General features: G+C 39.2%; 1 protein-coding gene and 1 pseudogene across 1 annotated transcript in view; one reads left to right on the top strand and one right to left on the bottom strand.

The window, feature by feature from the left end:
• Nucleotides 1–26564, top strand: part of ARHGAP10 (Rho GTPase activating protein 10) — a 324116-nt gene that overhangs the window by 195029 nt on the left and 102523 nt on the right. Inside the window, exons 15-18 of the mRNA XM_044224902.1 lie at nt 2356–2443; nt 11371–11429; nt 22820–22925; nt 24381–24540. Coding sequence (XP_044080837.1) covers nt 2356–2443; nt 11371–11429; nt 22820–22925; nt 24381–24540 — 413 coding nt within the window. The remainder of the gene's footprint in view (nt 1–2355; nt 2444–11370; nt 11430–22819; nt 22926–24380; nt 24541–26564) is intronic.
• On the bottom strand, nt 6872–7278 carry LOC122889599 (annotated as a pseudogene).

The raw sequence follows: 26564 nt of genomic DNA, 5'->3' as shown, positions 1-26564 counted from the left end.
AAAGATGAAAATAAAAGATTTCCTTTAGAAGCTTCCTGATTTTAAAATGCTGATTTTCCAGTAGCAAGTTGATTGAAAATGTTATCTGACTTGTATGTTAAAATGAGATTTAAATAATTGATTTAATGAGAGAGAGAATATTCAGTTACTGAAGTAATTGGTTGGCAAAGCCTTTAGAACAGAATTATTTAGTCCTAGTTATAAAGGATTGCACCTTTAATCAGGGTGCTTAATTTGATTTCTTGAATGTATCTGCGGCTTGTCTGACAAGCTCAGTAACAAATGAGTTCTGAATTGTAGGAACTGATCAAAATGTAATCAGTGTCAATTGCCATTGTTGTAGTTTATTGCACGTTGCTGTCAGTCGCTGTAATCAAGAACTGTTGAAGTGCTTTAAAAACTCTCCAGACTTTGGAGTAATTGACTTCCTATGTATGATGTTATGGCTGTGGAAGAATCATCACTTCCGGTTTTACTTTGTTTTCAGAAAGTTTGAGAATAACGTTGAGTCGCCTTCTATCCTTCCTCCTGCCCAAGCCCAAGCTTTATCAGTGACGTGTCTGCCTGAACGCAGGGGTCCCATTCTGACAGGCTTTTCTTTCAGTGCTTTTCAGGAGGAAATAACTAACAAGACGTTTCCTCCCCTATATAGACAAATACAGTGTAAGGGCGGGGGAAAAAAAGAGCCTGAAACAACTCATTTTCTTAGGTCTTAGTTGAAACATCATTCCAGAGCGAGGGAGAAATAAAATCTCTTCCAGGAATGTTTGATTTTTTTCCTTTGGATGATGGGAGTGTAGAAAACCAGGCAAGTTCTGTTGATTGTTTAATATCACTCATCATAACCCATTTGCTGCCCCCTCCCTTTGAGTGGGAACCACCTCTGAACGCTTATACTTCTAGTGACTCAGCTGTGGTAATTGCCTACTCATTTAAACAATTTATGGGAGTCTGTACACATTCCTGATGTGCTTTGCTGCTCTTCAGAGTTCTGCGAGAGCGTTTACTTGATTTCCATGGTGCAGACGAAAACCTGAAATTCAGACAGGTTTGGAACTGACTTGGTTTGGGTGATGTAGAGAGCTACTCGGGGTGGTGATGGGATTTAAGCCCGGGTTTGTGATAACATGCCACCCTACCCCACCCCCGCCATGACAAGCCAACAGCCGGGTGCAGTAGTCCAGCCTTAGAAGGATTAAAGGTATTACCCTACCCAGAGTACTGGCCTTTCCCTTTTGCACCATTCTCTCCTTTTATTTCAACTACGGCTAACTTTCTCCTTTTCAGACTTTATTACCTCCCTACCCCTCCCATTTGTTTGTTTGTTTGTTTAAGCCCCACATCTTTTTCTATCTAGTTTTTTAGCTGTCTGAAAGGGCATTTGGAAGAAGCACATCATTAACACTTTTAGGACAAAGAAAACTGGTTTCATTCAGAATGAATGTCAGAAGTTTTGCATAGAGGCTTCTGATAAGTATTTCTTAGATGAGCGTATTAACTGTGATGTTCGTGTGAAAGTTGAGTTTTACTGGGCGTATCATTGTATTGTTATTTTGGTGGCTCATGCGCTAATCTTCAGAAAGGTAATAATGTTGAGTCCAGAGCTTAGAAGCATGGGACCAAACTTACTGTCCTTTTCTTCCCACTGACGTGTTGCCATTTTGCTGTTAACAGTGCTGTTTCCCTTGTCATAACACGTGTGATGACCGTAATGCCACCTGAGACACAGTAAAATATATAGACACTGCCAGTGCACACACTCGAAGCCATGGCTGCTGAGTATTGTCTTTAATAATAGTAATAAGTGTCCACATCGCGGTCATCATGGCTGTGTATGCTTTGAGTTGTGGATCCTGAAATGCCCCACTCTTCCAGGTCTTCCCTTCTCTCAGCTCCATCTTGTCCTGATCCTTTGATTTCCACGACAGATCTTCTGAAGTTGCTTAGGAATGTCTAATAATAAGATTTTTTTTTGATTTATTTATTTGTCAGAGAGAGAGGGAGAGAGAGCAAGCACAGGCAGACAGAATGGCAGGCAGAGGCAGAGGGAGAAGCAGGCTCCCCACAGAGCAATGAGCCAGATGCAGGACTCGATCCCAGGATGCCGGGATCACGACCCGAGCCAAAGGCAGCTGCTCAACCAACTGAGCCACCTAATAATAGAACCCAGCTTAACCCAGAAAAAACTGTGTGTGTTTTCATAAGAAATCCCAGAATTAATTATTTGTGGTTTGGCCATTTAAAAGTGGAAACTTTGTGAGCCATTCGGGGGCGGGGGCGGGGGTGTTGAATGTTCTGGTTTCTAATTATTGGTTTTGTTTGTTTGTTTGTTTGTTTTGCTTGCTTGTTCACTAGACGTAAAAACATGCAATGAGGTGGACCTGGAGAATTCCATAGATTGGGAAGTGAAGACAATAACAAGTGCCCTAAAACAGTACTTGAGGTAAGCTCCTGTCAGTGACAGAAGGGAAGCATGCACTCCTGGGCATCTATCACACGGCAGATGCAGACTCTGCCTGGAGAGATCAGTCATTGAGTTAAACCTGAGGAGAAAGGGGGACATTCATGTGGGATCTGTGTCTTCAAAAGTGTGCCAAGTAGTAGCTACACGTCAGTTGTTAGGTAAGTTGCAACACAATTGATTTTTGAAATGATGTCTATGGTAGACATGAGTTTTAGGAGATAAGTGTTAGGAAACAGTGAGGAAGAAGGCTATTTCCTGAATTCGTTTAATCTTTTAGGCAAAATTGAAGATTTTTGTTCGTTTAAATTTAAACCATTGAACTTAGAGGCTTCTAACGATAACACGTAAATATAAAGTTATTCAAAAAAAAGTTCACTTGAGATGTTAAGCTCAAGTCTTATATTTATTATGGAAGATATTTAGGACAGGGTTAGACAAGGGTTCAGCATCTCTATAGGTCATTACCCTTTTTATAAAAAGAAAGGAATGTAATGATAAAAAGCTTGAGATTAGATGAAGAACAGTACCATGAGAGGGGAAAAAAAGAAGTGAGTAAAAGAATGGAAAAAAGAGCATGACTGTAATTCCTCTGCTGTGGTGCTCGGGGGGACTTTGATCTTTGTGTGGCAGACCCATGGCAGTGCTCCCTCAGGACTGACTCTTGGTCACCAGCATATAGGATTGTGTTTCAGGTATCTCTTATTTGGGTTTGAATGAGCACATGAAATGAACTGCTATTCCCTATTTCATATTTTACTCAATCCTTCCATTTGAAAAATTCCAAGTCGGTAACCCACGGAGATTAGTATACTGAATCCCCATGGCCCCATTACCCTGCATCTATAGTTATCAAAGGATTTTCTAAAACGTCATATTGCTGTCCCCATATATTTGTAAGTATATGCCTACAAAAAGCTAAGGACTTAAAAAAGACAATATAAAAGATAAAAAGAATACCATGATCATACCCAACAGAATTAATATCATCCAGTACGGAGTCCATGTTTGATTTTTTTACTGATTTTGTTTTTCAAAAGGTCTTTTCATATTTATTTAAATTCCTACAAGGTTTGAGTAATGTCAACACATTTCATTTGATTGGTATGTTTTAAGTCACTTTTAATCTGCACAGTCACCTGCCTCTGCACAGCTTTCTTCTCCCTCAGCATTGTTATATGTTTCTTTATAAACCTGGCTCCTTTTTCTTTTTTTTATTCTTATTTTCTTAAGGTTTTGTTTATTTATTTTAGAGAGGGGGCGAGGGGTGGGGCAGAAGGAAAGGGAGAGAGAGAGTCTTGAGCAGACACCGCATTGAGAATGGAACCCAGTGTAGCGCTTGGTCTCACAACCTCGAGATCCTGACCTGAGCTGAAACCAAGAGTCCGGTGTTGAACTGACTGTGTCCCCCAGGTCCCAACCTGGGTCATTTTTTAAGTAGAAATGGCAGATTGTGTCCTGGTGTCATTTAATGTGTTTCTCTAGCCGTCAGATTTCTTGTCAACAGTTAAATCTATAGAATTCATTAGATTCAGAGAATGTTTTTAAGATATTGATTTATTCCAAGGCTACATCATAGTGGTAACATATTAGAAAGCCTGTTACCTGGTTGTCCCACTTTTTTGTCCCCCGCTGATTGATTTATTTATTTTAGAGAGGGAGAGAGCAAGAAAGAGTGCTAGCATGGGGAGGGGCAAGGAGAGAATCTCAAGCAGACTCCCCACTGAACATGGAGCCCAACATGGGGCTTAACCTCACAATCCTGAGATCATGACCTGAGCTAAAATCAAGAGTCAGACACCCCAACCAACTGAGCCACCCCAGTGCCCCTGGTTGTTCCACTTTTTAATGAGATTTAAATTTATCAATGGATAGATGTGTATTACCTATTTTTGAGTATTTTATTTAAATAGGTTATTTTTAACCACTGCTTAAAATTTTTTTTCTTAAACTGTGAAGTACATTATTATTGTCTCTAGTTGATAAAGGGATAAAATTAATGCTTAATCTATGTGTTAATGTCTCCCTATCTGCCACTGATAGTGAATAGCTCGTTTGGATGAGAATTACGACAAAATGAATCTTCTTAGCTCCCACCTGGGGATTAGAATGTAAGCTTCCTGAGGACAGGCATCTTATGTGTCTTGTTCATTGTAGTATCTCCAGCATCTAGAGCTGTACCTGTCACCAGGATATGAGGCTTCTTGACTGCGGAGATTTTGCTTCCCCTAGGAGATAGCAATGTCTGGAAATATTGTTGGTTGCCATGATTGCTGGAAAGGGGGTGCTACTGGCCTGCAGTAGCAGGGAGGCCAGTGATGGGCTTCTAAACATCCTACAGTGTGGGAAGCAACCTATCATTGTCTCTAAAGGTACAGAATGTTAGTAGTGCTGAGATTGAGAAAGCCTGTAAGAGATGGATGAAGGAAAGGATGGGAGAGGGATATAAAAATACAGTGAGCTGCACATGTTACTTGACGAGCAAAGGGTGCTGCACTCCAGGAGGTAGCTTTAAACATGTTTTATTCTTTGGTAAATTCATGGCTAAAACACTTAAAGGGATTGACCAAGGGGACTCAGTTATTGGTGGGAACTAAAGGCAAAAATCCAGTTGTTTTATAATAAATTGTATGAGTGTTTTTTTCTTTTTCTTTTTCTTTCTTTCTCTTTCTTTTATTTTTTACCCTGTTCCACATGGTTCTTTTTTCCTGGTGGGGTAAGTAGTTTAATAAACTTAGAGGATCTTTTTATTGAGCACTGCACATAAAATTTCTTTTTGGTTCTTGATGCTTTCTGAAGCTAGTCCCTTACTGTTCCTGGTCTTATGTTGCTTTTTCTGCCTTTTTCTCTAGTTACATTGCTTTATCCTTCTGAATTCTGCTTTGAAGCAAACATTGCCTACAGAACAACATTATGAGATGCTATTATTATATAACTTCCCTCCTAACAATATACACAGTCTGCCTGAATGTGATAAAGTGATTATCATAAAATGGCAGATGCCTTGGGAGATTTTGAAAGTTAGGTTGCTGTTCTTTCCCCTTGTTATTTTTAGCAACTAAAAATGCAGTAATTAGGATTTAAGTAATACTTTCTCTGGTGATGCACCAAAGGGGAGAAGATGGAGATTTTATTTTGGCTATCTGGTTCTGGCCTGCACCCGTGCATTTCTTTCAGCACAGGAGGTAATATGGTGTGATGGTCAAGAGCATGGTGGGAGCCAGCCTGTGTGGTTTGGAATCCCAGCTTTGTCACCTCAGGTACCCTAGCACAAAGTTGAATATAGCTTTTCTCACCAAAAAAAGCTGTTGCTCTTGAATTCTTGTCACTGCAAATAACCCAGCCATCTTATTGGTTGGAAGACTGGAGATGTTAGAAGGGAAGTAGCCAAACCCCTAAAACACTAAGAGAAGGATAAAGATGTGCAGCAGATACATGTTTGGCATCTTCGTATTTCTTCTACTGACCTGAGACAGAAATTCCTTAGTTTCCTGTGTTTTAGAGGGCTGGGTCCCAGCTCCGTGATGGATGACCTGCCTGTTCAGACCATAATTTTGATTTCCAGCAATGTGCGCATCACAACGGTTTCCCATTGTGAGGGGACAAATGAGCGGTTTTGTGAGGCTATTCGTGAACTGATATGACCTAGAGGAAACTTTTAAAGCCTGGAAATTGGAGTGGAACTTTTCGGGAAGAAAGTGCCAGCTTAGATAAATATTATGATTTATATTCATAGACAGATCCCAAAGGGTGGCAAAGGGAGGTAGCTTTAAACCTGTTGGATGGCAAGTTGAGAGATACAGTGATTCGGTTTGATACATTTTGTATGGAGAATTTGTCATGTTTATTACTGCCTTCCTACCGTCAACAATATTTAATACTTGCTATATATGCTGTATTGACTAGCAGACATATGACAATGGTAGAACTAGCTCATATAAGGTATTTTGATGCAAATTCATTTTTATTGGAAAAGAAATTCTCCCTCTGGCTTTTCTAAGTGTTATCACCCCCCCACCCCCCATTTTCTTTTCAGGACTATTTAGTTGGCCTTCTATGCCAAGTCATCATTTTCCTTCCTTGCCATTTTTCACATATTTTGAAACAAAACCTGAAGATTTACTTCTTTTTATTTAGGCTATGGTTTAATTGATTTTATTTTTCTTCTTTAAATGAGAGTGTAGGAGATGAAGGGGAGGGAGAGAGGAAATAAGAAAGAGCTTTTCTTCACTAGGGCTTTAAGTTTTATTTGATGTGCCTGTTGTTGTCAGTGTGTGTGTATGTGTGCGCGCGCGTGCATGTGCATATGCAGTGGTATCCTAAGTTGTATGTAGGGAATATGACCTGTAAATATATATATATATTTTTTTTTTCCAACAAAAATTAGAAGGATTTTTAATTTCCAAGTCCTCTGGAACGTAAAATTAATGCAACATAAATGGAAAGATCTAATTAATAAATTTAACAAGCCAAAATCATTTTGTTACATAAATTAACCCATTTATTATAGGCTAGCAGTGTTTCAAACGGCGGCGCTTCTACTGGTCTTTCAACTCCTTCAGTCTTCTGGTGGCGACTTTACTGTGACGGCAGAAGTGGTCTTGTAGGTCTAGGCGCCACCAGGGACGGTTTTCATGCAGGAGCCTCAATGCCAGATCCTCACAGGTCGTCTTTTCATCTTGGTTTTTGCCGCAGAAGGAGCAAGTGTACTTGGTGTGCTGGCTTATCTCAGTCTTCTTCACCATCTTCCTGAGGGAGGCACCATAACACTTCCCCTATTTGCCCACAATTCGGACATTCTTGGTGTGTTTAGCCATGTCGCCCTAAACTAGGTCTGAGCCCAGAGAGTGTAAATATATTTTTACATCTGTTTTATTTGTTTTTTAAGCAGCTTTACTGAAGTGAATTTGACCTTGGTAAACAGTGTATTTTATAGTGTACATCGTGGTGAGTTTGACACATGCACACACCTGTTAAGCAGACTCTGTAATCAAGATAGTGAACCTCACCACTACCCCCCAAAGTTGCCTCCTTCCCCTGAGGAATCCCTCTTTCCCACCCTTCCCTTTTTCCTCCCTCATTCCTAGGCAACAACTGGTCTGTTTTCTGTCACTGTACATTAGTTTGCATTCCTTAAAATTTCATATAAATGGAATAAAAATATATCTTCTTTAAAAAAAAATCTGGGTTCTTTCATTTAGCATTATTAGAGGGTTCATTTAGGCTGTAGCATGTGCCAGTAGTTCATTCCTTCTTGTTGCTAACCAGTGTTCCATTGTAGGGATACATCACAGATTTTTTTTTTTTTAAGATTTATTTATTGGAGAGAGAGAGAGAGTACACATGAGTGGGGGAGAGAAGCAGAGGAAGAGCAGGGGAGAGTCTCAAGCGAACTCCCCACTGCGCATGGAACCTGATATGGAGCTCACTATCAGGACCCTGAGTTCATGACCTGAGCTGAAATCAAGAGTCGACTTGAGCCCACTGAGCCACCCAGATTTTAAAAATCTGCCACAGATTTTTTTAAAAATCCATCCACCTCTTGAGGGATCTTTGGGTTGTTTGTAGCTTCTAGCTATTACAAATAAAGCTGCCAAAATCCTTTCTGTACACATCTTTGATTAAGGCTTATATTTCTCTTGGGTCAAGCCTAGGAGTGAAATGTCTATCTACTTCTATATTGGTTGTATGTTTAACATTTTGGGAAACTGACAAACTTTTTTTTTCCCCCAAAATGGTTATATTTTTTTGCATTCTCACCCTTAATGTGCAAGAGTTCCATTTCCTCTGCATCATTGTCAACTCTTGATATGGTCCATTTTCTTCGTTTTAGCCATTCTGAAGGTGTACAGTGGTATCTTATGTGCTGTGAATTTTCACTTCCACAATGACCGATAATCTTAAACTTTTCTATGTGCATATATGCTATCTCTGCATCTTCTTGGGTGAAATGTTTGTATTCTTTCATGCAGTTAAAGAAACTGAACTATTTGTTGCCTTATTATATTTTGGTAATTTTTAACCATATTTTGGATACAAGTTCTTCCTCAGATGTGTGCTTTGCAAATGTTTTATTCAGTCTGTGACTTGTCTTTTCCTTCTCTCAATAGTGTCTTTCAAAGAGCATCAATTTTGATGAAGTTCTAGTTTATCAGTTTTTTTTTTTTTTAATTGTCTGTTTGGTGATGTATCAAGACGTCTTTGCCTAATCCAAAGTCACAAAGGTTTTCTTTTATATTTTCTTCTAGAAGTTTTATAGTTTTAGGTTATACTCTTAGATCTATGATCTGTTTTGAGTTCATCTTTATTTAAGATATGAGATACAGATCCAAGTTTGCTTTTGAATATGAGTGCCCAATTATTCTAATACCATTTATAGGAAGAGCTGTCTCTTTCCTCCTGAACTCTCTATTGAGATGAGCATACAGTTTTTCTATTTCAGTTTGCTACTGTGGCGAATCGCATTCATTTTGTTTTAATATTAAGACAGTACCACATTTGTATGATAAACCCAACTTGGTCATGATGTATTATCCTTTTATTTATCTTGTTTAATTTGAATCTTGTTGATTTTATTTGCCTTTGCTTATTCAGGGTTTAATTTCCTCTTTTTTTTTTTTCTGACTCTCCAAGATTGAAAGTAAAGTCATTGGTTTAAGACCTGTCTCCTTATATAGGTGTTGAATGATACAAATTTACCCCTAAATACTGCTTTACTAATAGTATCCCTTAAATTCTGATATGTTGTGTTTTCATTTCCATTTTGTTCAAAATACTTTCTAGTTTTTCTTTCTTTGGGGTTTCCCAGATCTCTTTCTGTTACTAATTTTTAATTCAATTTTTATTGTAATCAGTGAAATAGCTGGTATCAATTAAACTCTTTTAAATTGATTGAGATTTGTTTGACAGTCTGAAATATGGTTTATCTTGATAAATGTTCCATGTATACTGGGAAAGAATGTCTTTTCTGCTCCTTTTGGATGGAGTATCATTTAGATGAGAGACATATCAATTAGGTAAAATTGGTTGATAGTTTTATTCAAATCTTCTGTATCCTGATTTCTTTGTCTACTTGTTATATCAGTTATTCAAATGGAGAAGTATTTAAATCTCCAGCCATAGATGTGGATTTGCCTGTTTCTTCTTAAAGTTCCATCAGTAATTGCTTTATGTATTTTGAAACTCTTGTTATTATTAGACACATTAACACGATTGTTATGCCTTGATTTTTTTTTTTTAATTTGACAGAGATCACAAGTAGTCAGAGAGGCAGGCAGAGACAGAGAGAGGGTGAAGCAGGCGTCCCAGTGAGCAGAGAGCCTGATGCAAGGCTTGATCCATGGACCCTGGGATCATGATCTGAGCTGAAGGCAGAGGTTTTAACTCAATGAGCCACCGTGGCGCCCCTGTCTTGTTGATTAATTGTCCTCCTTAGCAATACAAAATGAACTCCTTTATCCCTGCTTTTTTTTGTTTTTTTTTGGCTTTTGTATATGTCTTAAATTTTTGTGTGTGTATATGTCTTTGATTTTTCTTTTTTCTTAAGCATTTGAAGAGGGATTTCTGGGTTACACGATTTAAATCTCTTAAAGATTTTTAATATCTTGCCAGATTGCCCTCCAGGAAGACTGTGCAGATTGATACTTGTCTAAGTGTTCTTTAAGTGTTTTTACAGAGTTCAGAGATCTGGTTTTTTATAATTTAAGATATGTATACAGATTGACTGAACTGCAGCATTCTGTTGACCACAGGACAAAATGCACTACCATTTGTGTTATCTGGTTGGTAGAAGATTAAAATTATGTGGGCATTTTTCACATTGTTACATATTTCATATCTCTTTTGTTTTGTACACATAGGTCAAAAATGGACATCATATTTCTGTAATAGAGATTTGTAAGAGGAGAGGATATGATCTTTGTTTAAAGTTCTTAATGTTTTCTTTTTTTAATTTTTTTTTTAATTTTTTAATAAATATAACGTATTATTAGCCCCAGGGGTACAGGTGTGTGAATTGCCAGGTTTACACACTTCACAGCACTCACCATAGCACTACCCTCCCCAGTGTCCATAACCCCACCACCCTCTCCCAACCCCTCTCCCCCTGGCAACCCTCAGTTTGTTTTGTGAGATTAAGAGTCTCTTAGGGTTTGTCTCCCTCCAGATCCCATCCTGTTTCATTTATTCTTTTCCTACATCCCAAATACCCCACGTTGCATCTCCACTTCCTCATATTAGGGAGATCATATGATAGTTGTCTTTCTCCGAAAGCTTTTAATGTTTTCTTAATAGCATCATCTTCAGTTAATATCCTAGAGATGATTTTCAAAACTATATGCTTATATTTGGTTGGACAGAATGTTTGACTTTAAATAAGTTGTACGTGGAAAGAAGTTTTATATGTAATTTCAGTTGTTTGTAAAGGTATTTTCCAAGATTAAATATGAAATATTATGTGATTAAATCTGATAAGGATTTGTAGCTGTTAAACTTTGTTAGTGCCTGGTACAGATAATAAATAATCCATTTGATGTATGTATCTATTTGATATGTAAAAAATTTCTTTTTTTTTATTTTTAAAGATTTTTATTTATTTATTTGACAAAGAGAGAGATCACAAGCAGGCAAACAGGCAGGCAGAGAGAGAGGAGGAAGCAGGCTCCCTGCTGAGCAGAGAGCCTGATGCGGGGCTCGATCCCAGGACCCTGAGATCATGACCTGAGCTGAAGGCAGCGGCTTAACCACTGAGCCACCCAGGCGCCCCTGATATGTAAAAAATTTCTTAGGGAAAGTTCTATACATTAACTGAGAAATGCACATGACATTTATAACCTTTTATAAAAAATGGACACAAAGAGCAGTGACCTGTTTGTATGTGTTTGGTAATTCTGGGCTGTCCTTTCATACAGGAGTCTTCCAGAGCCTCTTATGACCTATGAGTTACATGGAGATTTCATCGTTCCAGCCAGTAAGTATTATGTAGAGGTGTAGTGGTTGACAGTGTGTCTAAGTTTCCACGTGAAGAATCTCACTTAATGTTCTTGTAATCTGTATTAAAAATAGAAATCACATTAGAAGATGTTTGATCTCTTTCATCTTTTAGAGGGTGAAAAAGCAGGACTATTGATATATTCATTCATTCATTCATTCACATTTATTTATTGTCTACTATGGCTAATCACTGGTAGATACTGGGTATGTGGAACCCTGAAAGGATTTCTGCCCCCAGGGGTCCATTCTCCAGCAAGTATTGGGGCACACACCCCTCCCATTAACCCATAAAATCTAGAATCATGACATGAGCAAAATGCTTTGGGAACACAGAAGTATTTAACTTGCAGAAGGTTGGGGAAGATTAGCAGATTTGGAGAGATTAGCAGGTTGGAAATGGCTTCACATAGCAAGATATTTAGATGGAAATTACAGGCAGAAGGAGTAATGTGAGATAATGCCAGAAGCCCACACAGTATCCGATAGTGAATTATATGTGATAAAATGTTAAATAAAAAAGGCCTGTAGTTGGTAGAATTTTAATTTGTGATTAAATTTTTCGTGAGTCATACTCATTTGAAGCTGTCTTGTTTTCTCTCTCTTGTTCGTACACCTCAGTTTTTGTGTTGACACATGGTGTTTAATCATCAGAGTCGTCTGAAATGCATTGGTGTGAGGTATTTAATAGTTAAGGAGATGAAGGTTGAGACATGTGAAGTCACTTGCCAGATCATAGGGATCTTTATTTAAAATTCAAAACCTTAGCTCCACTGGCTAAAACCTGCAGGATTGGTTTTCACAGGTGCACTGACAGTAGCTATAATTGTATTTTCATTTCCTTTTTTTTTTTTTTTTCTTCCCCCTTGGATGTATTCCATAGTTTAATCTGTTGAAAAATTTAGAGCAATCCCTTTGGGTCCTCTGTTACTGCTGCCTGAACATTGCTTTAAACGTTATCTTCTTGTGAGGTCTTTATGGCAGCCTGGGTAAAGGTTCCTAGTGTGTTATAGAGAGAAGCAATGTGTAGGCCCAACTAGACTGTGCTTATAAAATCGGCCTTTGGAAAAGGCAAAAATATGGGTCTACCCACTTCTGTTTTCACGTGGAAGACTTTTTTTTTTTTTTTTTTTTAAGAGAATTTGTGTGATCAAGGAAGTGGGGGAAAGTTTTCTTGGCAAAAACTCAAGCAAACGCTTAGTTGTTTTGATTCCTTCCCTGTGGCATTTTTGGCAAGCAGGGAAAAGAGAAATTAAACTCTAGTTGGAGGACAATTGCTTCATGTTGTTCGCCTTAGAGACTGGAAAAAGCAGAAGAGTGCCAGTTTTCATCTAAAATCCTTTGAGAATGGGAGAAAGATAAAGTGATTATGGAGTAAGGTTTTAAATTACCACAAGTTAGTGTCATTATGATTATCACGCCTTGCAACTGAGGCTGGTGTGTCTGAGATTCTAATGTCAATGATTTTTACCAGATGAAGCCTTCATAAGAGGCAGAAACTTGTGAGTGGTAATGGAGTCTGAGGCGGTAGGAAGGGAGTTGACAGAGTTTGTCGAGGCCATCCGTGAGAGATGTGGTAGTTTCGCCTACTAGCCCGGTACCTTGTGTTTGGCCTCCTGACTTTCTGGGGATGCTGTAAAAGAGTCTCCACAATGATCTGAATAACAGTCCCTGTTCCAGAGAAATACTATAACTACTGTAATTACTGGCATGTGTTTGTACCCAAGTGGAGTTGCGGTTGGAACGGGACCTGTAGTTACCTTCTTTAATGAGAAAAGTACACGTGTTAAACCGGTGTATCCAGTGTTCCCAGTGTGGTCTTTAATTTTTTATTTGAGTCTCTATGAGTACCCCCTCTTGGTCCTCACAGTGCCTGTCTTAGGAAAGAGTGTGGGAACAAATTCTCTCATCTTCTGCACATGGACTTGCAAGAATTACATAAAAACAGTTATAGAAGTCAGGTGGCCAAAATTAGTCTCCCCTTTTGAATATTGTTGGAAAAATTGGGACTGTGGTCAGGCTATCATTTTCCATTAACAACAGCACAAATGACCTTGTTATGCCAAAGTGTTTGTTAGCAGAGCTGACTGCTAAAATTATCAAGCATCGCCAGTCTTTGTTATTGCCTCTCACACCAGCACGGAAACGAATTTTTGATTCCTTTCAGTCAAGTTTGTTTTCCATCCATTCTGGGCTGTTGAGATGGTCTCTTTTGTCTTCCCTGCTGAAAGTTCTGGAGGTTTCTCTTGGGTCCCTTTACTTTCTCTCCTCAGTTTCTTCTCTGCAGGCTTCTGTTGAGAACTCGTGGGTTAATTTCTGGAGTGACTCATACAAATCTGAATTTTATTTCTTTTTTGTCACCACAAGACAGACATTTTTTGTTCTTCATTCTTAAAAAATACCGACTGTTCAGTGTTGAATACATTGGGAAATTATTTTTTTAAGAGAAAATTAAGAGAGTTAGCTGAGAAAGTTAACTAAAATTGCCGAAAAGAGCTAGAGTCTCTCTGTATGGAAAACCATTCCTTTGTTTCTCCTTTACTCACACACAAAATACTTCACTCGTGATACCTCTGGTCACCAACAGTGTGGGCTCTTTTCCCCACGCCAACCAATTCTGCAACCAGCTGAGCGTCCTGCAATTAGATTCAGTTCTGATTCTGTCTACCTGGAGTTAGCATCGGGTCCCACAGGGCAAGAGCTCCGTCCCACAAGCCTGCCCGCTTGTGGGCAGTTATGAGACCAGTTATGAGTCCCAGGTTGTCTGCAGGACTTCTGACTAACTGCCTGGAAATCAGAGTTTCACAACCCCCACCTTAGGTATGATAAATGGGTCTCAGAACTCAGGGAAACACAAAGTTGTATTTGCCATCTTATTATATAATAAAGGAGATGATAGAGGATACAGATGAAGAGCCAGATGAAGAGATACATAAGATGAGATCCGGAAGTGTCCTGAGTGTAGAAGCTTCTGTCCTTGTGGAGTTGGAGTGTGGTACCCTCTGGCCATGTAGATGCGTTCACCCATTCTGAAGTTCACCAGACTCTACTGTTTTTGTGGCGTTGTCATTACTTAGACATGATGGATTATAAACTCCATTTCTGGAGAATGAGAGGTGGGACTGAAAATTCTGAACTTCTAATTATGGCTTGGTCTTTCTGGTGACCCTCCCCCATCTGGGAGCCCACCAGAGGTCACCTCATTAGAATAAAAGATGATCTTATCACCCAGGGAATTCCGAGGGATTTAGGAGCTTGGCGTGAGACACTCCTCTGTCACTTACAAAATTGTGGAGCTTTGTGTCAGGAACTAGGATCAAAGACTAAATATTAGAACAAAAGATTCTCTGAGCACTGCTATTCACAAGACTTTTAGGAGTTCTATGTCAGGAACCAGAAGCAGAGACCAATATATATTTCTTATTACTTCATACCATCCATCTTGTGAGAAGATATAATGAACTCTTAGTATAGAAATTTGTAAAATGAAAACGTAGTTTACTTGGTCTGTGCAGGAATGCAAATGATTGTGCCCATCTATGGAAGGCTATTAGGTATCTGTGTGGATGTTTTTCTCTGGTGTTTATTATCTCTGAGAATGTTAGTCCATGGTCTGTGTCATAGCCTTTAAGACTCAGAGTTCTTGATATGTCATATTGATAAAAATCAGACCCATTAGGATTGGACTCATGTTAAGGTAGCTTGAAAATGACCACCAAAGCTTGGATGCCTAATATGGCATCATACAAAAATACTTCCTCCTGAACAAGAATACTTGTCTTGATATGTTCTGTATGTTTTCTTTCAGTAATCAAGTTACCTGGGAAGCAAAATCATAATCACAAAGCTCTTAAGTCATTTATGATGAAAAATGTAACTATTAGAGGATCTAGGGCACTGGTATTTGCCTAAGTGGAATGTTCTATTCTAGCTGGTAAACATGCGTGGGAAGCAGGAGAATCATGTGATTTTAATTGGGAAGGATTTGGAAACCTGGACATTAAAGGAATTGAATGCCTAATGACATTGAGCTATTTTAGCCAGATACATTCATTTCCCAGTGGATAGGGTCACCCACAGAAGAACTCAAATACTTGATGCCTGTTGAGTGAAGCACCTTGGGTAGTGTATGGATGTTTACTGCTATTATTTTCCTAAAATTACTGTACTATTGACGTATGACATTTAAATATTAAAATAACTTAGTATTTACCTGCCTAAGTATCTTTGATAAGCTCCAGTAAGCTATGATCATATCTTTTTCAGTCTCTGTTAGTTGGCACGGCATCATAGACATTAAGTGTTGTGGATGCTGATTTTTATTTTCACAATTAAAAATGCTTTGGTATTACAGTAAACTAATTCCCTGGCTGAGGTTAGGGTCTGGTGTTATGATTAATTCAGTGTCCTAGATTTTTTAAAAGTTATGCTTTTCATTATATAGTTTATACAAATTAAAATGAAATGCATAAAGCATAGACCACTAAAGATAATTTATCTAATTATATAATTTATCATTTAGAAAACTTCTTTTGAGTGCCTTAAAGTTATTATTATGTTACAACCACGTGGAAATGCCCATTTAGTAGGGATTTCTGATTAACATCAAAATAAAATGGAGAAAAAATAGTTTAACTTTAAAAGCCTTACTTTCGGGGCGCCTGGGTGGCTCAGTTGGTTAAGCATCTGAGTCTAGATTTGATTTGGGCTCAGGTCATGCTCTCCAGGGTTCCAGGATCGAGCCCAGCATTGGGCTGCGTGCTCAGTGGGCAATCTGTTGTAGATTCTTTCTCTTCCTCTGCCCCACTCCCCTGTCCTCCTCAAAATAAATAAACATTTTTTTTTAAAGTGCCTTCCAAATATCCTTCTTTTTGAAAGAGGGGAAAAAGCAGACTTGAGAAAAAGGCGTGTGTGATTTCAAATGAAGATGGCTGTGAGAGTGGCCCTCAAAGAAAGAAGTGGAAGGTTTTGATTCTGTTTTTTAAAACTGCTTCTACTGTTTTTAGAAACGAAGAACCTTAACCTTAGAGAGTGGGAAATGATTTCTCTGTCTTGTGTTTCTGAATAAGTAATAAATCCCCAAATGTTAAAATTATATTTTCTTTTGAGAAAAATGATTATTAATGACAAGGTAGACAACATCAGTTAGAAGTAGCTTTTTAGTGCAAAGTTTTATAAAATTTTTAGTTTTTGAATGCATGAAATTTTTATTATAAGGAGTTATCTTTTTATTCCTTTGGAATTTTTATTATTTTTCAGAATCCTAACTTTAAATTTTCTCCTATTTTATTTTTATTTTCTAAATTAAAGCTGTGAATTGAAAATGTTATTTTTTAAAAGTTTCTTTCATTTTCCTCCAGCTTTGATTTAGTAAAGTATTATCTTGGTTTTAACTCCTGACAAAAACTTGTTTATCACATAAGTTTTATTTTTTTTAAGTATTGTATATGAAGTATTGATACACAGTGTTTGTTACATTAGTTTCAAATATACAATAGAGTGACTTGACAAGTCTGTTTGTTACACTGTATTCATCACAAGTGTAGCTGCCTCTGTCACCGTATCTCACCGTATCATTGACTACATGCCCTATGCTGTACCTTCTACTCCCCTTCACCCGTTTGCCCGTCTCCCTACCTAACCCCCTCCTGCAACCACCTGTTTGTTCTGTGTTTATGAGTCTGTTTCTGCCTTTTTTGTTCATTTATTTTTGGTTTTGTTTTTTTTTTAGATTACACATTTAAATGAAATCATATGGTATTTTTCTGGTGACTGATTTCGCCCCTCTTGGTTGTTGCAAATGGCAGGATCTCATCTGTTTTTATGGCTGAGTGATATTCCTTATTGACTCTTTAGGTAGTTGTACTTTTGTTTTCAGTGACAAATTTAATTTATATCTTTTTTTTTAAGATTTTACTTATTTGAGAGAGAGAGTGCAAGCAAGAGGAGTGGCAGGCAGAGGGAGATGGAGAGGTAGACTCTCCACTAAGCAGGGAGCCCAGTGCGGGGCGCAATCCCAGGACCTTGGGACCATGACCTGAGCTGAAGGCAGACACTTAACGGACTGAGCCACCCAGGGGCCTCTGTATCTGAGAGTTTTCATTATGTGATATGATTTGATTACTCTGCTTTATCAGATGCCTTTTCATTTATTAGCCTTTCTGCTTCCTTTGTCTTTAGCAACAACTGTGTCCTGGTTGTGAAATCTCATTCCTCACTGTAAACCATTACTATTGGAAGTGTAAACTTGAACAGACTTAACTGCACAATCACTGGAAGGAACTCATATGATCATAGAATTGATGGTGTGGGGCTCCTTTTAAAATGACATGGAGAGACGTCCATGGTACCTTAAATGAAATAGCCGGTTCACACATTTCATTTTGAAAAACCCAAATTCTGAAAGGATTAAACCTAAAATGTGCCAGTCTCATTTAGGTGAGATTTATTATGGGTAGCTTAATGCAAGTGAACTTTTTGTTGAAACATAATAGAAATGCACATGAATAATAAGTATACGGCTTAATAAATTTTCACATTTAAGATAGCTGTGTAAGCAGCCCTGGATCAAGAAATAAGGTATTGTCAGAGTCCCAGAAACCCTTTCTCACACCCGCACAGTCCCTGTGACATATGAGCACTCCCCTGACTTTTTTTTTTTTAATTGATTTATTTGACAGAGAGAGAGAGAGAGAAAGCGCACAAGCAGGCAGAGCAGCAGGTAGAGGGAGAAGGTGGCTCCCTGCTGAGCAAGGAGCTTGAGGTGGGACTTGATCTCAGGACCCTTGGATCATGACCTGAGCTGAAGGCAGTCACCTAACCAACTGAACCACCCAGGTGCCCCCACTCCCCTGGCTTTTGACACCATAGGTCCAGAGGTTAGGGTTACTGTATTTGCATTGTATCTAATTGGAATCATCCAGAATACCCTCTTTTGCATTCAGCTTTTTTGGTCATCTTGTGACTTTCCTCCATGCTGAGTGAATGAGCAGTTCATTCTCGTTTCTTGTGATATAGGATTCCTTTGTAGGAACACACCACAATGCATTTATCAGTTCTTTTGATGAGACTTGAATGGTTTCACTTCTGGGATTATCAAGAATGCTACTGCTGTGAACATTCTAAAATGTGTCTTTTAGTGAACATTTATGTGCGTTCCTCTTGGTTTTGAGTAGAATTTTTGGGTTGTGGGTTGGAATGTGTGTGTTCAATTTCAGTAGGTACTGCCAAAGAGTTCTCCAAAGTGATTGTGCCATGTAATTATTCCCACGTAGAGTTCCATTTACTTCATATCCTTGCCAGAACTTAGTACTACATTCATTTAAAGCCATTCTGCTGGGTGAGTAGTAGTAGCTCATTGTGGTTTTAATTTTATTTCCCTGATAAGGAGGATTAGCACTTTTTCATATGTTTATTGGTCATACGGCTAGCCTCTTTCCTGAAATTCCTGCTCCAGTCTTTTGCCCATTTTTCTTTTGGATTGTTTCTTTCTTTTTGGATCGATGAGTAGTTCTTCATAGTCTGATGGCATGTTCTTTCCCTACTATATGTATTTCAAATGATTAGTGATTGCTTTTACTGAGTTGTTTTATGTATGTCTTCTAAAATGTTAACAGAACAGATACTTAGTTCTTACAGTAAGGAAAAAGTAAAACCATCAACATTTTGGAGAAACAGATTCCTGAAATCCGACAAAGACAAAAACCATATTATTTCACTTATATGTGGAGCCTTAGAAAAGAAAAACAACAACAAGCAAGTTGATAGATACAGAGAACAGATTGGTGGCTGCCCAGGGCTGGGGAGTGGGCAAAATGGGTGAAAGGAGTTGAAAAATGCAAACTTCCAGTTATAAAATAAGTAAGTCGTGAGGATGGAATGTGCAGCATGGTAACTATAGTCAGTAGCACTGTGTTGTATATTTCAAAGTTGCTAAGAGAGTAAATCTTAAAAGTTTTTTTTTTTTTTACCCCCTAAGATTTTATTTATTTGAGATAGAGCTTGAGAGAGAGAGCGAGCAAGCATGGTGGGTGGTAGGGACAGAGGGAGAAGTAGAAGCAGACTCCTCACTGAGCGGGGAGCCCGATGCGGGACTCAATCCCAGGACCCTGGTAGACGCTTCACCAACTGAGCCCCCCAGACATCCCAATCTTAAAAGTTCTTATCACAAGAAAAAAATTTATAACTGTGTGGTATTGGATATTAACTAGATGTATTGTGGGGGTCATCTAACTATATATACAAATATTGAATCATGTTGTACATATAATACAATATTTTATGTCAGTTATATTTCAATAAAAACAAATTCCCCTTTCTTGATCTGCTTTACAACTCTCTTGCCCCTTCCCTTCCATTTCTTGATTTTTGAGCCAGTGATCTGAAATGCCACTCTCTGTCCCTTCTAGCCAATCACTCTTTAACCTCCTTGTATAACTGGAGAAGGACTCCCTGCTGGCCAGCTTAGTGGTGGGTGTGCAGGCCCCCCCTCCCCCCGTCTTGCACTTCCTCAGTCCCTCGTTAACTCTTGATACCACTGGCTACCCAGGCCTTGCCTGTTTCTTCTCATTTGACTTTCTCATGACATTGAACCTCCTGGCCCTCCCTCCTCTTCCTCCTCCTGTGCTTTGTTTAGCCCCCAGCTGGCATCTTCACTGAACCCCAGTGGAGCTCTTTCCCCCACAGGACGTTCTGTTGGCTTTCTGAAGTAGTCAGGCAGCTTTGGCCATGTGCTGGAGGTCCCCATGCCCCTCCAGAGAATATTGCTACCTTCATCGCCAATGCTTCCTGCCATTCCCAGCTCCCTGCTAGATATCTGCCCCTTGCACATCCCTTCCTCTGTCACTCCCACCGGCATTGTCCCCTTCAACCAGCGTTGTCTCCTCTGCTCCTGTCTGTCAGTGGGACTGACCATACTACTGCATAACCCAGGCATGGAACACTGGTTGTCTTTGCCTTCTTCCTTCTGATCCATGGCCATTCTTCAGCTAGATCCTGTCAAGTGGACGTATTCCATAGGAGCACTCACTTAGTAAGAGTAATGGAGGTAATGGCTAACAGTGATGGAGCACCTGCTGTACCTGCCACCGGCGCTCAACCCTTTGCAGGTGTTACCTCACTGAGTCTCATAATGGCCTTTGGAGATAGTGCTGTTAACTTCATTTTGCAGATGAGGAACTGAGGCCCCAAACCTTCTGTTAGCAGGTATCTTGCTCTTGCTGTCTGTTTGTTGGAAGCAGCAATTCTGAAGCCTGCCTGCCTGCTCTACTTCCTTACTTGTAATTCCACCACCCCCCCCTCCCTGCCTCATTACTACTTCTTGGCCAAATAGCATTTCCCTCCTAATTTGCTTTTCTCTCCATTTGAATCCATCCTCCAAAAATGTCAGGTATATCTCCCCAAATTTGACTCTGTTCGTATCTCTTCCCAGCCTTACTTACAGTGACAGATTTAGTAGCCAACGGCAGAGACAGATTCTTCAAATTAGCTTTTACAAACCAGAGTTTGGCCTCAGACTTTCCATAAGCTTAAGGTGCTCTCTCTGAATAGGCTGTGCATTTTCTTATATCGTTTGTCGAATCTGGAGTGTGTCCCTAACTCCTCATTTCTGCCTTGCTTTAAATTCTTCCCTGCTCTTCAAGACCCAACTCAGATGCTGTCCTTTATGTGAAACCCTCCCTCAGCTTCTCCTGCCAGCTCTCTGTGAGCCTCCAGGCAGTCTGTACTCACTGAATTCTCATCAGTTGCATCTCTGACACCCCTGAAAATTCCAGTGGAGGTCTCAATAATAAGCATTTTATTGATTTGGTATTTTCTGTCAAGAACACAATAAAAGGAATTTGGGCATGTTACTAATAAGAGCCATGGATAATTCATTCCAAAATCTCAGGGGAAAGTGAGTGTGTTAGTTCCCTCTTATTGCTGAATAGCTTCAGTCAGTCAGTCAGTCAATAAGTAAGTAAATTCACTCACTCACTCACTCACTCACAATTCTAGAGAATGGAAGTCTAAAGCCAAGGTGCAGGTTGCTGGGGCTGACCTCTAAAGGCTCCAGGGAAGGCTCTTTCCTTACCTCTTCTGGCTTGTGGTGGTTAACAGCCATCCTTGGCATTTCTTGGTTTATACATACATCAATCCAATCTCTTCCTGCATTGTCACATGATAGTCTCCCCTGGGTCCATCTTCATATGGCCATCTTCCCTTTGTTTTGTTTTGTTTTGTTTTTTTGGTTTGTTTGTTTTTTGTTTTATTTTTATTTATTTTAATTTAATTTATTTTCCCTTTGTGTCTTTGTTTTCTTATAAGGGCACCGAACATACTAGATTAAAGGACCACCCTGCTCCAGTATGATCTCAACTGACGGCTTCTGCAGTGACCTTATTTCCAAATAAGGGCATTATGCTGAGCATGTCTTTTTATTCTGATGTTTTGATATCTGGGGACTTACTGATCCTAGGGAGAATGCCCTTTCTGGGGCTAACCAATTCCTTGAGGTAGTAAACTGAGCATGCTTTCCATATGCCAACCAGTCCAGAGCCCATTTTCTCTTCCTGACTCTTTTGGGCTCTTACACTTCAAGTCCGTATTCTCCTGTCCTAGTCACCTCAGGGACAGGTACCAGATGTCTCGGCACAGCCCCTACGCCCCAAAATCTGCTGCAGTAATTCAGACCAACCAGTCCTGAGTCTGCTTACTCTGCCTCGCCTCTTCCTTCACATGGAAAATACAGTAAAGCCTTTTGCCCACATTTTCCCCTTTTTTCCCTCTGCCTCTTGGCTGACGCTGGCTTACCACACCTCCTGTTTCTAGGGGGTATAACTATAAAACTCTTCCTTCAACTCCATCATTTCCCTGTCTGCGTGTCTTACCGTACCTGATTGAAATAAATCCCAGGTATGGTTTCAAAACAGTTATGTTCTGAGACATTAGGGGGTTACAACCTCAGTGTATCTTTTGGGGGGATAAAACTCAACCCTAAGAGGGAAGAACCTATTTGCCCCTATTTTATTTGCATTCCATGGTGGGGCAGAGACCCAGTGACTCGACTCCTTCAAGTGATGAGCCGACTTGAAGTGCAGAATGCAAGAAGGAGAAGCTGTAGTAGCCCTCTGTTCTTAAATATCACCCTAGGGAAAGGCACTCATTGCATTCACACTGAAATGATCTCCTAGGGCAGGCACAGTAGACCAAGAAGAAGCCGAAAGATAGAACCCCCCACCTTTTTGGCGAAAGGTATAGAAATACATTTACATTCTCTGTTGAAAGATGTTGAACAGATGAGCTGTTGTCATGGTTGATTTTTATGAATGTATTTGATTCTGTGTAATCAAACTATTCTTTTCTTCTTCTTCTTTTTTTTTTTTTTTAAAGAGAGTGGAAGCCCAGAATCTCGTGTTAATGCTATCCATTTCTTGGTACACAAGTTGCCAGAGAAGAATAAAGAAATGTTGGATATTTTGGTGAAACACTTAACAAAGTAAGCCCCTTTGTCTTCCTAGCTTTCTTTGTTTCACTCTGGGTGCCATGTGGGGTTCTTGGATTCGTGACGGTTGTAAGTGGGGCTGTCTACACAATACCAGGGACCACGCCTGGAAAGGCAGGCCGGACAGTTGACTCACTGTGTATGTTTTGGACAAGAATATTGAAATCATATTGAAATATGATGCTTTTGTGAAGTTGTATAATTATTTGCTTAACATCACTGCCAGCAACTTGGGGTTTGATTGGAAGTAAAAGAAGAGAATATTATACACTTCCCTGTACACAGATTCTGGAAATGTGATTATAAGTCTGTTAGCGAATTTAGCCTGGTTTCACACCTACCTAAGTTTGAACATGGCCTTAAATTAGTTTAATCCAGTAATAGTACTTATTTCTTAGGATCCATTTTAGTCTTTTTATTCCCTCTTTAAAAAGCGAGCAAAATCTGATCATTTAGTGGAGAAATTAGCCCTTTCTTCATATACAAATGACTCTTAGATCACTGTAGTTATAGAAATTTGGAGGTAATAGGAAGCTGAGGAATGCTGTTTTAGAATGTTTTTAATTTTCTTTTATTATCCTGTTTATTTTATTATGTTTTTATTTTACATAAAAAGAAACTGAAGGCCAGAGGATATTATGACCTGCCAAGTCCAAGTGTCCTACAGCTAGTGAAACCATATTCGTTCATTTAGTCAACACATATTTATCAAATGCCTTTTTTAGGTGCTAGTGGATACATAGTTGAACAAGATAGACAAATTCCCTGCTTTCATGGAGTCCCTTCTTTATAAGAGGGAAAAGATCATAAACAGAGTACAAATAAAAAGACAAAATAATTTCAGGTGATAAGTGATTTAAAAAATAGAATGAGGAGATAGAGAATATATATTGGGTGTGGGACTATAAAGAGGGTTATTATGGAAGGTATCTTGAGGATGAGGCTTTGAATTGAGACCTGAATTAAGCATCAGTGCTTCTGAGAACAGTTGTCTGGGTTGCTCACTGAACAGTGTATTGGGCCAAAGGGGTGAATGTGAAAGCTCTGACCAAGTTCTCTGTGCTTGTGAAGCTAATTCTTACAAAGGTGCCATACAATCTGGTCATTAGTGGAAGCCAAAGATATAATAGTCTGGGGAAAAAGGGGATATTCTAAGTAAAAAGGAATGGTAACAGAAGGTCTTCAGAGGGACACAGGCCTAGCATAAACATGGAATTATTAAGAAAGCCGTTGTGGTTAGAGCAAAGCATTGAGAAGAGAGGAATAGCAGGATGGTAGGCAGGGGCCTCATCCCCTAGGGTCTTGTCAGATCTTGTTATTTCAGAAGCAAAAATTAAGGACAATTGAGTGTCTTGATTTTTAAGGAAACACACAGCTGTGGAAGATTGTATGTTCCCCAGCTGTTGTCTCTTTGTTAATAGACTTTCAACCCCATCCCTTCCCTACCAGTGTTTCGAATCACTCCAAGCAGAACCTCATGACTGTGGCAAATCTAGGAGTGGTGTTTGGACCAACTTTGATGAGGCCGCAGGAAGAAACTGTTGCTGCCATCATGGATTTGAAGTTTCAGAACATCGTGGTGGAAATCTTAATTGAAAACCATGAAAAGGTAAACTCTATTTGTTTTTTTCCTTAAGGGAATTCCTGGTTTTGGCTTTATCACCATCTGAAACTAGCCTTTAAGAGCCCCCCCCCATTAATGATTTTATTATTATTGTGACTATGAGTTTGGTTCTGAGAAGTTCCCACTGAGCGTCTGTCTTCTGATGGATTTCCATAAATTCTGATATCTCACTGGTTTAAGGAAGAAGCATTCCATCCAGATGCAAATGACAATCTGCAGCATAATATTGGACTGTTTGGATTCTTTGCAGCCTTCAGTCCTATCCTTGGATTTCTCAAATTCTATTTCTCTAACTCAGGGAAAATATTTTTGGCAGTCTGTGTCACATTAAACACAACATATAACTCCCCCTTATCTCCCAAATTGTGCTGACAATTTCAGGGGATTCACATGCCTCCCTGAATCTGGGAACCCTAGGTTAAGAATCTCTGGTTTAAAATGAAAAATCTTAGTGACACATCTTACTTGTTTCTCTATAATCAGGGAACTGCAGGAGTTTTCAAAGTAGGATATATTTTTTGAAGAACTTTTATGTAGCTTTTTCTCATTATCATCATAGATCCAGACCTCGGTAATAATTTTCCTCAATTCTTTTAAGATAGGGAATTTGAAAATTGTTAAAATGCTTGGTTACTCATTTGTTTATTAAAGGTTGTTGTAGTTTGTTTTCAGCTGATATGCTGAGCATGTACGAGGTGCTAGGCTATGAAGACGAACATTGCAGCCCTGATGGAGAGTAGCTCACAGTCTAGGAGGTGGAGCCCCATTTTGGGACTTGTATCCCATAGCCCTTATCTCTATATAACCTGTTATATAGTTTATTTATTGTCACAGACATCTGTTTATCCCTGCCAGATCTTTGAGGCAGAGATTGTTTTTTACACTTAGAATACTACCTGTACATAGTAGGTGTTTAGTTCATATTTATTGGATGAATTAATGAACTCAGGAAATTTTAAGGGGGTCAGAGGAGTGGGAAAGAGAGAAACAGAGGTGTAGTCTCTATGAGCAAAGCATAGCAAGAACCTCATTGCATTTACTATTTGCTAGAGCAATTGTATCTTGTGTGAATGTTGGTTCCCACTGAAGAGTTAAATGTGAAAGCTCATCAGAGATTTTCTTGCCCAGCATAGTAAAAGTAGCTTGTTTATGGAAGTAAAAATTTGGGTCTTTTTTTGGGTTTTTGTTTGTTTGTTTTTAGGTAGCGTGTGGTGTTCTAAGCTATCCAGATAGCTTTAAGTAAAGATGGCTTCTAATCATTTTAGAAAAAGAAATAATTAAGAACACCTGGGTGGCACAATTGGTTAAGTGTCCAGCCTTTGGTTTAAGCTCAGGTCATGACCTCTGTGTTGTGGGATCGAGTCCCACATTGGACTCGGTGCTCAGCATGGAGGCTGCTTGAGATTCTCTCTCTCTCTCTGCCTCTCCCCTCGCTTGTTCTCTCTCTTTCTCAAATAAATAAAAAAATACATATTTCGTAAGAAAAAGAAATAATTTAACCCACAAGCTTTGAAATAGTGTTTAGTGGTACAACTGTCCTTAGATTAAGTCCCAATTAGGCAACTTTTATACAGTTTATTTGTGAAAAGACTGGCTCTGGGTCTTGCTCTTAGATAAAAGGATCTCCATTGAATGTTGCAGCTTCCTATTTTCTTATTTGAAACTGAGAACATAAGTTCATGGTTTTTCTGCTTGGGAAGCTGATAGTGCTACTTTCACCTTGTTAACAAATCTTACAGGAATTTCCAAGTGGCCTGGAGAGCCAATTACAAGAACAATGGCAATGAAACTGGGCCCACTGTCAGAGATCGAGCTCTGTAGAGCCGAGGAGAGGGCTCTCCCTTCTCCCCTCTGCCTTTCTGTGGCCGTGCTAGAGAAGGCTATGAATGCATGGCCAACGTGAGTCGACACACTGACTTTCCTATCAGGAAGGGGGCATGTGGGATATCGAGTTTCAGATTCTCCACTCAGTGTCTGGGTTTAGGTTCGGAAGCACAGGGTTGCTTGGG

Source organism: Neovison vison, chromosome 11 (genome assembly GCF_020171115.1).
Source record: "Neovison vison isolate M4711 chromosome 11, ASM_NN_V1, whole genome shotgun sequence".
Taxonomy (NCBI): domain Eukaryota; kingdom Metazoa; phylum Chordata; class Mammalia; order Carnivora; family Mustelidae; genus Neogale; species Neogale vison.
This window is presented reverse-complemented; position numbering and strand designations above follow the sequence as displayed.